Here is a 12,016-nt window from a genome sequence, read left to right as displayed (position 1 = left end):
TAGAGGGCGCAGCGTCACTGGCCCTCATGTGGGATCTGAACCGGGGCCCTGCTGCTCAGAGCTGGTGTCCCAAGCCAACTCTTCACCAGTGCACCACTTGGCCGGCCCATATGCATTATTTCTTATAAGTAGCACTGGTTGTCAATCCAACCTAGATTAAATTAACAGCAAGAAGCAAATTTATGTCACATTAAAATTTTGTATGTACAGTGTATGTTTAGAGGGTGCATATAGGCACTTAATACTGGGAGTTGCGGTTTTACTCAACTTTTTGCTTAGTATTGTGGAGTGACAAAGAAGCATGTCTGTAATAGCAGTTCTCTTTATTTGTAGGCTAGACGATATGTTCGAGTAACAACAGTTACAGTTTTTGTGATTCTTTTTTTTCCCCCATGTATGACTGTCCTAATTATATTTATTGAAGTGTAATGTTGTCGGTTTAATCTAAAAATGTTAAGCTCTTAGGTTATATCTTTTTATTTTGTTTTTCCAGTAAGTCATTTTTATTTTTCAAAAACATCTGTCCATAAATTATAAGGGGAAAAATTGGTCTTCACACTAGATAGTTCGAGAAGCATGACTCTAGTGCACAGGTTGGCAAATTACAGCCTACCATCTGTTTCTCTAAGTAAAGTTGGATTGGAACACAGTCACATCCGTTCATCTCACAGTTGTCTATGGCTTCTTTCATTCCACAACAGTAAAGTTGAATAGTTGTAGAAGAGACCATATGGCCCTCAAAGCCTAAGATATTTACTATGTGGTCCTTTGCAATAAAAAAAGAAAACTGCTGACACCTGCTCAAGATGGCTGAATATAATCTGTTGGGAAGACCTCTCTATTTTCCTTCACTAATCATTCAATAAGCAAAGATGGCACTGGGGCTCAGGACCCTTAAGATGATTAAAACATTCCTATCTTCAGACATGGTGCTGGAAGAAGGGAAGTTTAGTTACTCTTTAGATATTATATTTGATAGGGAATGAAGGACATGCAAACCCCTATACTTGGTCTCTGTCTCTTAGTATACTTAAAGTCCTCTCTAATTTTGATTAAAAAGAATCTAAGTATCTGATTCAGATAGGGGAAGAAGCACTAAATCTGGAAGACCCAAAATAATCCCCAAGCCAGACACACAACAAGTATTCCAACTGAGAGAGAGAGAGAGAAAGAGAGAGAGAAAGAAAGAAAGAGAAAAAACATCTTTTGGCTTTTACTTGCTGTGTGGAATCTAATCTTAAAATAATGTTAAATGTATAATGGTTTTCTAATTCAACATCCATGGTTTAGTTACATTAAAATAACATTATTTTTGTAAAAACTTAAAAAAAAACACATCAAGTCCAGTGGTTTTCAATTGGGTGTGTGTATGAGTGTCACCTGTGGAGCCTTTGATCCATCTCAGACATATAGAATCAGAATTCTAAGAACTAGGATTGAGAGATGGTGTTTGATTTAAGCTCTGCAGGTGATTCCCAGGCTCACCAGTGGTTAAGAACCATAATCTAGTCCAACTGACTCATTTTAGAGATGAGAAAACTGAGGCCTGAGGAGCTTACCCACAATACCCTCACTCATCTTTTTTATTCTCCAATGTCCTGGAAATCTTTTCACAACATTGCTTTGTGCACAACACTGGAGAGAGGCATGAGCAGACAGGGAGGGATTAGGCTACACATCCAGAAAATGGGCCAAATTGAGTTTGAAGTTCTCATTGCAGTTAACCAGATTTGATAAACCGTTTTTTATCTTTTGATTTTTAATAGAGAATATTTGTTTTAAATCATTTATTATTATGTCAAAATCTAAAAACTGCCTCTTCACTTAGCAGAATAAATGTGGTGCTTTTTCATTTTAGCAAGCGTTACTCCAAATAGACCAACTCCTTCGGACATGGCTATCGTCATGTATACCAGCGGATCTACTGGCCGACCTAAGGGAGTGATGATGCATCACAGCAACTTGATAGCTGGGATGGCAGGCCAGTGTGAGAGAATTCCTGGCCTGGGGTAAGAGAGAATCAATCATTCAACGTTCTTAGAAATTAGAGCTCACGTTTGCATTTTCTAAACTCCATCTATATTAAAACGATAAGGTTATTGACATTTCTAATTTACAGTGCCTTTTTTAAGATTGGCTAAAATGTTTCTCTTATTTTGTTCTAGACCAAAGGACACATATATTGGCTACTTGCCTTTGGCTCATGTCCTAGAATTGACAGCAGAGATATCTTGCTTTACCTATGGCTGCAGAATCGGATATTCTTCTCCACTTACACTCTCTGACCAGGTGACAAGCTTTTCAGTTTATTGGCATGATCATATTAAGGTGCATTGTTTGGTTGAGAACATAGTATTGCTAAAGCATGAGCTATTTGAATTCAGCTAAAACTTTTTCCATGACTTCCAAAATACCTCTCATGAGCAATGTGTAGATATAGTAAAGAACCTTGTGGAATTGTTAGCATTGCTTTACGTGCATGTTTTATTTAAAACTATTTTGAAACTAAGAATTACTTTCATCTTGTCTTTCTCTATTTGATTTTTATCTTGGAGAGCTAGGAGAGAGAATGTAAATACACTGAATCTTTTTGACATTTTGCCCATGGCACTGGTGGGCTTTTGGGAGATGTGGTGGTAGGATTTGGGCCCAGTTTTGCTTTGAGTTTTCTCCAGAGTTGTGCTGTCCAATACAGTAGCCCCTAGCCACATATTGAAATACAGATTAATTATAATTGCATCAGAAAATGCAGTTTCTCAGTTACTCGAGCCACATTTCAAGTTTTCAGCAGCTACACGTGACTAGTGGCTACTATACTGGACAGCACACATAGGGAACATTTTTCGTCATCAGGAAAGGTTCTATTAGATAGCACTGCAGCATGTCCCAAGGCAGCTCTCAGCTTTCTACCCTGAGTCAGGCTTCTCCCTTCACCCAGTTGTGCATAGCAGGAAGCCCAACAATGGGTAGGGCTAACTCATGTATTTTAAGCCCATTGAAATCACATATCTAATACCTACTGTCCGCAGTTCTGTTTCATTTCTTCTTTGGGATAGTGGCTATAGAAAAGTTTCAACCAGACATTGGGGGTAAAAAAAGAGCTCCTAAGGGAGCTGTGGGCTTCAGAATACTGAGAGATAAACTGAGTATCAGTAGGAATGACTTGATTCTTTGTATGACTTCTGCCGCTCCCATCACTGGACACCCAGCTATTATTTTTCAGAACCTCAGGCAATGCTGCTTTTTTTTTTGGGCATCTTGATGGAGCAATCATTTGGTAAGAAGATGTGCCCTTGGTGTTCACAGATAGAAATTGTAATACCTTTTTTGTAGAAATACCATTTTAGGAAGAGATTAGATATGTTGTATAATATTTAGACAAAAAGTTAAGTAGAGTTTTTAGATTTATTTGAGATTGCACCTGTTTTCTGTGTTTTCTTTTTTTGGGGGGAGGGGTTGTTTTGGATGTAAACTTAATGCACACAGATCTTAAATTTACTGCTTGATTGAATTTAAGATACACAAACATATATAGACTTCTGTGATGATCACCATCTAGATCAAGAAAAAAGAACGTTTGCAGATCCCAGAATGTCCCTTGTGTCCCTTCCATTCATTACCACTACCCCTCCCAGGGATAATCCAACCACCTTTTAAAGTGGCTTTTCTATGAGAAAATGTTCTTTGTTCTAAACAACTATCTACCTACTTTATACTTGAAGGAGTACCACCTCTTTGTATGATGGAGAGCAGCTGTTTTTACCAAACCAGTCAGCTAAAAGTTCACATTTAAAATCCACTGGAATAGTAGTAATGGAGAAAATAAGTAAATTATCCAGTAAACTAATAAGCAGTACTTGATGAAATAAAGTCAAAATAGACCTTTTAATAAGACTTAGACCTATGAACAAATTGTAAAAAAAAAAAAAGTAAAGGAAAATCTGTGATGATTACATTTGATGCATTTGTAGTAAGTTTTTCTTAGGTTCAGATGTTTTCAAAATGTGGAAAGCATTTCAATAAGTTTTGAGTATGATTCTTTTCCCCAGTGGGGAAGTTCAGAAGCTGGAGACTAGCAACGCTTGTTTTCACTGCCTTTCTGATAACAACAGCCTCAGCGTGTAGAAGGAGGGCAGTTGGAGACTGTTGCTGCTCTGACATCATTCTTTCTGTCTCGTAGGTCAAGTGGTACATTAAAAGCCTGTTACAAAACTGGCAGGAGCGTCCACACCCACCTTTTTAATAAACTTGACTATAAAGAGTCTCAATCAGACTAGGAATCTAAAACTCAGGAGTCCTCCTCACATAGGAAATCAGAAAAATGTGGGAGACCTGAGACACCACAGTGGAAGCCAGCAGATGATAGTGATATTGTCATAACTAGAGTTACGGTGATCGTAATGAAGACTAGAACTCAAATATTATAAAGAATCATAAAGAAAGCAGGAAAGGCTCCTTGTGGCTACTGCTCTTCTGGAACTGTTCTCTATAGCAAAAATTGGTCAGCAGCACATGGAGGTCGGCTCCAACTTGAAGGACATAAGAACCCATCTTTTTCTCTACAGAGTAGCCTTCCATGTGTAGTGTGCATGCAGGGTATAGGTTTCCACTTACAAATGTACACACACTTGCACATACATAAAATGCAAGGAATTATTTTATTTCCTCCACCTGTCATATAGAAAAGTACGATAAACGCTATTGAGTTCTACAAGCAGAACCTGCTATATGACAGCTGGTAGTACTAGTGGATCACACTACTTTTTAAGAGCTGCTTTTCTTGCCTGTATTGGCCACAGCTAACACATGATACAGCTAAACTTACAGACTAATGAACTACATTATAGAAGATTCTTATTTTTATTCACTCCTTTCAGTGGGCAGCTATCAGTCTTCTACCTACTGCTCTCACATTGAAATCCCAAATAGTATTTGTGTGTATAAGAAAGAAAAGAAGAATGTGTACACATTTATGTATATATGTGCATACCCACACGTGGTCATTGGTAGTGTCTTCAGTTCTGTCAACCAAAATGTTATCAAATTAGTATTTCTGTATGTTAACTGCTTTTCATAGTGGTGACTTTGAGATGTGGCTTTTATTTTTGTCTAATCAAATAAAGTTAAAATTATCTTCAATTTTATTGTAGTGTTTGATTAACCTTAGTTGAGGTGTTTTGTTGAAAGTGGATGGTCTGTCCTATGTTTGATGATAATGTTATGAGTAATTCTTGATTTACCAAAATATCCCTTTCTCCTTGATTCCGGATAAGAGTTTCCCCTCTAAGACAGGCTGAAATGTGCTAGAAGAAATAATCTACAGGATAAATGACTAAAGCACTTACGCGCCAGACTTATAGGTTATGATAGTTCTAGTGGGTAACTCACAGAGCAACAGAAGATCAAATTCCATGTGTAAATTTATGCCTTTGTTATTGTTAATATTTGAATTATAACATCTTTTTCCTAAGGTTGGTTTCCCTGATCCTATTTACTTTTTCTTCCGTGTAGTCCAGCAAAATTAAAAAAGGAAGTAAAGGAGATTGTACTGTACTGAAGCCTACACTCATGGCAGCTGTTCCTGTGAGTAGAGTATAAATGTCATTGATTGCTTGTACTTAGACTTTTTAAAACAAATTTTATTAAAATGTAGGCAACCTACAATATTATATTAGTTTCAGATATACACCCTAGTTATTCCACATTTATATATCTAAAGAAGTGATCACTGTGATAAGTCCAGCAACCAGCCAACACCGACTGTATCATGCTATCAACATATTATTGAATATATTCTCTGTAAGCTTTGTTCTGTTCTTTCATTTGGGATATGTTTGTTTGCCTCCATAGTTTGGCTGCCTCCTTGTGTTTGTTCTAGGTATTAGGTAGGGCTTCTATGTCTCCTGATCTTAGTGGAGTGAACTTATGTAGTAGAGGTACTGTGGGGCCCAGTGGTACAGTCTTCCTGATCACCTGAGCTGCACACTTCAGGTGTGTCCTTTCTGTGGGTTGTGTGTGCCCTCCTCTTGTAGTTGAGCCTTGGTTGCTGCTTGCATGTCAGTGGAAGGGATTCACCCTTGGGCTGATTGGCTGTGAGATTGGCCGTGACTATAGTGGAGGAGCTATGGAGCAGGGGCTGAACCTGTAGAGTAGGATTTGCTTTAGCAGGGCTCTGGTGCCTGCCCACTTTGGGTGTGTCATTCTTAGAGGTGGCTGGGTGATTCTCTTTCTGAAGCTGGCCGCCAGGCACGCCAACTCTGGAGCTTCCTGGGAGGGTCCCACATCAGGTTATGTCCTGCCAAGTTCAGCCGCAGACTGTGCCCTGCCCGGGGCCACTTGTCATGAGTCACAATTCAGTTCACAGATGGCTGCACTTGAAGATGTCTCAAGAGGCAAAGCCATGAACTGTGGCTGACTGTGGCTAGTGCTAGGCTTAGGGATACTCAGCAAGTGGTATTGGACATGTAGAAGCCAGATGCTGCTTGTTCGGGTTTTGTGAAACTTTGAGAGACCTTAGGAAAGTCTGCAGCATGAACCAAGACAGGCTGTTTTTATGGGAAAGGCACTGGAACGTCTTGGATGGGCCTGAAAGTTGGGTGGGGCAGGGTCTCATGGAATCACCAGGGTGGAGTGAAGGAACAGTGTTAGCCAGGTTGATGGAGACTCTGCCAAGTCGGCCCCTTGTGACTGCATGTCTGGAGGCAGGAGGGTTCAACAGTGAAACGGTGGATTCCGCCAGCTCGTCTGGCAGGGAGAAAGCTGCCCCTCCAGCCCTCATCCTGCAGCCAGACAACTCAGTTCCTCCCCATATATCCTGGTGCCTTTGGAGCTGCTGCCCCACCACTGAAGCTCAGACCGAGTGAGTCTGTCAGCAAGTAAGTCCGTGCATGGGTTCCCCCTCCAGCCCTCATCCTGCAGCCAGACAACTCAGTTCCTCCCCATATATCCCTGGTGCCTTTGGAGCTGCTGCCCAACTGCTGAAGCTCAGAGCGAGCGAGTGAGTCTGTCAGCAAGTAAGTCCGTGCATGGGTCCTTTAAGAGGAGCACCTGGGACTGCAGCCATCCTGGTCTCACTCAGCCACGCTCTTCACTGGTTTTTACAGCCAGAAGTTATGGGGACTTCTCTCCCTGGCACTGGAACCCTGGGCTGGGGAGCCTGGTGTGGGGCTGGGACCCCTCATTCCTCCAGAGACAGGGGGAACCTCTGCAGCCAAGATATCCCTCCCAATTTTTTAATGGTCACATGCTGGTGTGGGACCAGCCCGTTCTGCGTTTCTGTCCCTCCTACCAATCTTGAGGAGGCTTCTTCTATATGTCCTTAGTTGTAGGGCTTTGGTTCAGCTAGAATTCAGTTGATTCTCAATGATGGTTGTTCTGTAGTTTATTTGTAATTTTGATGTGGTTGTGAAAGGAAGCAAGCACAGCGTTTACCTACTCTGCCATCTTGACCAGAAATCCGCACTTGGCCTTTTTTTATTTATTTATTTTTTAGCTGAGACATCCTGCGCACTTGGCCTTTTTAAAAAGTAATATTCTTAGGTATTTATGTGCATTTTAAAATAATTTTACTTCATTGTAATTATGGCAAGTGTGTTCCTTAAAATCTTACATAAGTATAGAAAAGATGAAACACCAAACTTCTGAAATGTATGTCTGGTAGTTTGCTGATACTTGAAAATTAGGTGATGAAAATTAACCAAATTTAAATTACACAGTGAGAGGACTGGTCATAATATTTTAAAGGTAGAATGTACGCTGAAGATCATTTTAATTGCTTAATTTAAAAAATGAAGAAACTGATGCCTTCCTGGAGAACTGAGGCAGCGTATCTAAGGTTACAGAGCTGGTTAGTGACAGATCTGAGTTTAGAGAATCCAAGCCTCCTGACCGTTATGGTTACTTAAAAAAAACCAAAAAAACTGTCATTTGAGAGAGCTACCAAAGAAAAAATTTAATTCCAGACCCTCAAAATTCTTATGTGAGTTACTGCCTTTTACAAAAGAATAAGATGTTACCTTTTATAGTTTTAATGACAGATTCTGAATTATTTAACATTGTTTCAAACTTGTATAATCAAATATGTTCAACCACTTTCAGGCTTTGGAAACTCCAGTGGGGCTGTGTATAACTACTGCTTGTATTATGATCAGAGTTTAAATCTTAACCCCAATATCTTCCACAGAATTGACATTGCACATGGAAAGCCTGAGATTGCAAAATGAAGTGTTTGTACCAAGTTTTTCTAAGAATTACAGATGGAAAATACTTTGTGGGGGTTTTTTTAGCTTCTATTTACAAAATTACCAATTAACCAAAGAATTAGAATAGGTCAGCGTAGCCTTTGCCTTTTTTTTAGGTGCCTTATTTAAAGCTGCTGTAGAATTCACCAAGTTTACAAACTGAAATGATGGTAGTAATAGGTAGGGTAGTACTTACTGTGTTCCAGACACTGTGCTAAGTGCTTTAGGTAGATATCTCACTTAATCCTCCCTAATACTCTGCTAGACAGGTCCTGTTATCCAAATTTTTATAAAGAGAAAAACTTGCATGAAGTTACACAGCCCATAAGGGGTAGAATTAAAGCTTGAACTCGACCAGTCTGATCCCAGAGTCTGCTTAACCACTATGGCTATTTAGGATTGTTTGTGCTGTTTTGTTTTGTTTTGGGAAACAGTATGTTGGCTTTTTTACGCAAAGTACAGGAATCCTTAGTAAACACCATCAGAGAACAAAGGGAGTGGGAGGGCCAAGGACTCTAGGAAGTAATGTCTGAATTTAGGCTTGAAGTATAAACAAGGAGTTCGCTGATACATGGTGTATCTTCCAATTGCCCACTATCCATTCTTCTTTACTTTGTGTCTTGGGAGGCTACCTTCTGTGAATGAATTACCGGGGCTTGCCTGCCTTCTGATTTCTGTTTGGGTTCAGCCAACTGTTGGCACTCATGAGAGCTCAGAGGGCAGGAAGAGAGAGAGATCTGAGTACGTACTGCCTTTGCTCTTTCCGTTCTGGGCTGCAATTTTGGGCACGTGTCAGGCACCCGTTGCACAGTCTCTTTCCCACTGGCTGTACCCAGGTCTTTCCCTTGGCTGTAGTCCTCATTCAGGTTCCAGTAACACTTTTCTCCTTCTATAGGCCTGAAGCTTGTTAATAATCTCCCATGTTGCTAGTCCACTGATGCTTCGCCAAACGTTGTTGGTTCCCTTAGTTCCTCGCACTTCTGTATAAATAGGCCTTAAAAAAAACTATATCAACAATTGTTTTTGGTAGGTTCTGTTTTCTGAATTTGCTCTTATCCTGAGCCAGAATAAAAGATCCAGTTAGTATTGTAAAATTCACAATGTGAGAATACACAATAAGTCACTACTTATTTATTTATTTTTTTTTACGATTTTATTGGGGAATTGAGGGAGGGGAACAGCATTGGGGAATCAGGGAAGGGGAACAGACAAGTTGCTGTCCTTTTGTTCTTCAGTCTAGTTGTGGAGGACGTTGCTTCACTGGCCCATGTTGGTATTATCATTCCGCTCTTCCCGGGTGATGCATATTGGTCGCCGGCCTCTGGATGGCCGCTCACGGTGGCTGCTGGCCACTTACGCTGGCTGTTGGCTACACACGGTAGCCCATGGCAACCCACTGCAGCAGGGGCTGCAGCCCACGCCGTTGCCGGCAACTCACAGCAGCCCAGCTCCAGGTTGAGCTGTTGTTCAGCATCTTAGCTGTAGAGGGCAGTGTCACTGGCCCTCATATGTGGGATCCGAACCGGGGCCCTCTGGTGTCCCAAGCCAGCTCTTAACCATCGTGCCACTCGGCCGGCCCCAACATGATGATTTAATACATTTATATATTGTGAAAGTTTTACCACAATATTAGTTAACACATTAACCAGTTAACATAGTTACCATTTCCGTGTATATGTTGTGAGAACATTTAAGATTTACTTCCTTAGCAACTGTAAAGTATGCAATATAGTGTTGTTAACCACACTCATCTTACAACTGGAAGCTTGTACCCTTTGATCAGTATATCCCAGTTTCCCCCTCCCTCCCAGCTCCTGGCAATCTATTCTCTGTTGCTATGAGTTCACCATTTTTAGAGTCCACATATAAATGAGAAGATAGAGCATTTGTTTTCTTTTCTGACTAACTTCACTTAGAATAATGCCAAGGGATGGTTCTGCTGTCCTCATTTGTGAACGGCTCTTGATCTTTGCCCCTCTTTTTATTAAGAGTCCTTCATAAAGTTATTCCTTGTAGCACAACTGAATTTACACTAATTGCTATTTTAAATGTTTAAAACTAGGTATTTATAAATAGGTGTGCTTTCTTTATAGAGTAATTCTTGTTAATTTGTGCTAAGTAATTAAAAAAACTAAATTTAGTGAGTCTGGGCTTTATAGTTAGTTAGTTAGTTTGTTTGTTTTGTTTTTTTATTTTGTATGTATTAGCTTGGGAGTCAGTATGTCCCAAACTTAGTCCTACTTTGGAGCTGTGACCAAGAATCCTATTCTTTTTTTGTTGTTGTTATTTTAGCTTGTATTAAACTGGAATAGAAATGCCTAAATTACAGTGACATAAGATTTTTTAAGAAACTGTAAAGCTCTTCATCACATAAGAATCACAAGTTAATAGTAATAAAGAGAAAATCATCAGGATTAGATCAGATTACTTGGGTGTTTTGGTGCTATTTGAGAATAAGTGAATACATATATTTGAAAGAACTGAATTTTAGGAAACATATCTTTATGTGAGAGGTGAACATTTATATTCTGTTTAACCTTTTAAAAATTTTTAGATAATCTAGTATCTAGAACTGAAGAGACCTTTATTTAGTCTTTTTGAAATAGTAAACAAGTAAAGTCAGTGAAATGAAGTATATAATAAATATGCCCATTATACTAAAACCTTACATAAGATGTTGGACATAAGGTATCTTCAATTAAAGACTGTCTCGATGTTGGTGTATTCTTTTCTGATTATTGAATATTCTGCTTACCTTATAGGAAATCATGGATAGAATTTATAAGAATGTTATGAGCAAAGTCCAAGAGATGAATTATATTCAGAAAACTCTGTTCAAGATAGGATATGACTACAAATTGGAACAGATCAAAAAGGGATATGATGCACCACTTTGCAATCTGTAAGTACATTTTATAATTTGAGGCTTTAAATCTTTTTGTGTTTTTACATCTCAAAGATAATTAAGGAAATGGCAAATTAATTTAATTTGAGCATCACCACTGTGATCATAAGGTTGAATTTCTCTTTTGTTTACTTTTAAGCATCATTGCTTATATAGCAAGCAGAGGACCCTGAACTCTGATCTTGACAATTTAACAAATTTTAATAATTGAATAAATATTTAAGATTTAATTATCAAATTTGGTCTCAAGAAGAAAAGCTAGAATAGACTTTTTTGAATCAAGACATTTGAGTTTAAAAACTGTAATTTCTAACTTTAAAAAATGATTTTTAAGATTTCGTCTGCATGAAAATTTCTGATTTATTGTTTCCATAATATAGTGTAAGTATATGAATATAACAGTTATTTTATTTTTATTTTTTTCCAATTATAGTTGACCTACAATATTATTTTGTATTAATTTCAGGTGTACAGCAAGTGGTCAGACATTTGTATAATTTACGAAGTGATCCCCCCAATTAGTCTAGTACCCACCTGGCACCATATATAGCTATTACAATATTATTGACTATATTCCCTATGCTTTACTTTACATTCCCATGACTGTTTTATAACTATCAAATTGTACTTATTTTTTTTAAGATTTTATTTGGGGAATTGGGGGAAGGGGAATAGACAAGTTGCTGTCCTTTTGTTCTTCAGTCTAGTTGTGGAGGACGTCGCTTCACAGGTCCAAGTTGGCACCATCGTTGCGCTCTTCCCGGCTGAGGCAGTCACTCGCCGGCCATAGGATGGCCGCTCACGGCGGCTCATGGCAGCTCATGGCAGCTGTCGCCCACTGCTGTCCGCCCACACTGGCTGCCGGACACTC

General features: G+C 39.2%; 1 protein-coding gene across 3 annotated transcripts in view; it reads left to right on the top strand.

The window, feature by feature from the left end:
- The window catches only part of ACSL4 (acyl-CoA synthetase long chain family member 4), a 51,243-nt gene that overhangs the window by 19,340 nt on the left and 19,887 nt on the right, over nt 1–12,016 (top strand). For all 3 annotated transcript variants that reach the window (XM_019632828.1, XM_019632830.1, XM_019632829.1), the window contains exons 6-9: nt 1,859–2,009; nt 2,166–2,289; nt 5,512–5,583; nt 11,003–11,142. In XM_019632828.1, the coding sequence (XP_019488373.1) occupies nt 1,859–2,009; nt 2,166–2,289; nt 5,512–5,583; nt 11,003–11,142 (487 nt within the window). The remainder of the gene's footprint in view (nt 1–1,858; nt 2,010–2,165; nt 2,290–5,511; nt 5,584–11,002; nt 11,143–12,016) is intronic.

The sequence above is a fragment of the Hipposideros armiger genome, unplaced genomic scaffold, assembly GCF_001890085.2.
Source record: "Hipposideros armiger isolate ML-2016 unplaced genomic scaffold, ASM189008v1 scaffold_1182, whole genome shotgun sequence".
Taxonomy (NCBI): domain Eukaryota; kingdom Metazoa; phylum Chordata; class Mammalia; order Chiroptera; family Hipposideridae; genus Hipposideros; species Hipposideros armiger.
The sequence above is the reverse complement of the archived record's forward strand: the minus strand, read 5'-3'. Positions and strand labels throughout refer to the sequence as shown.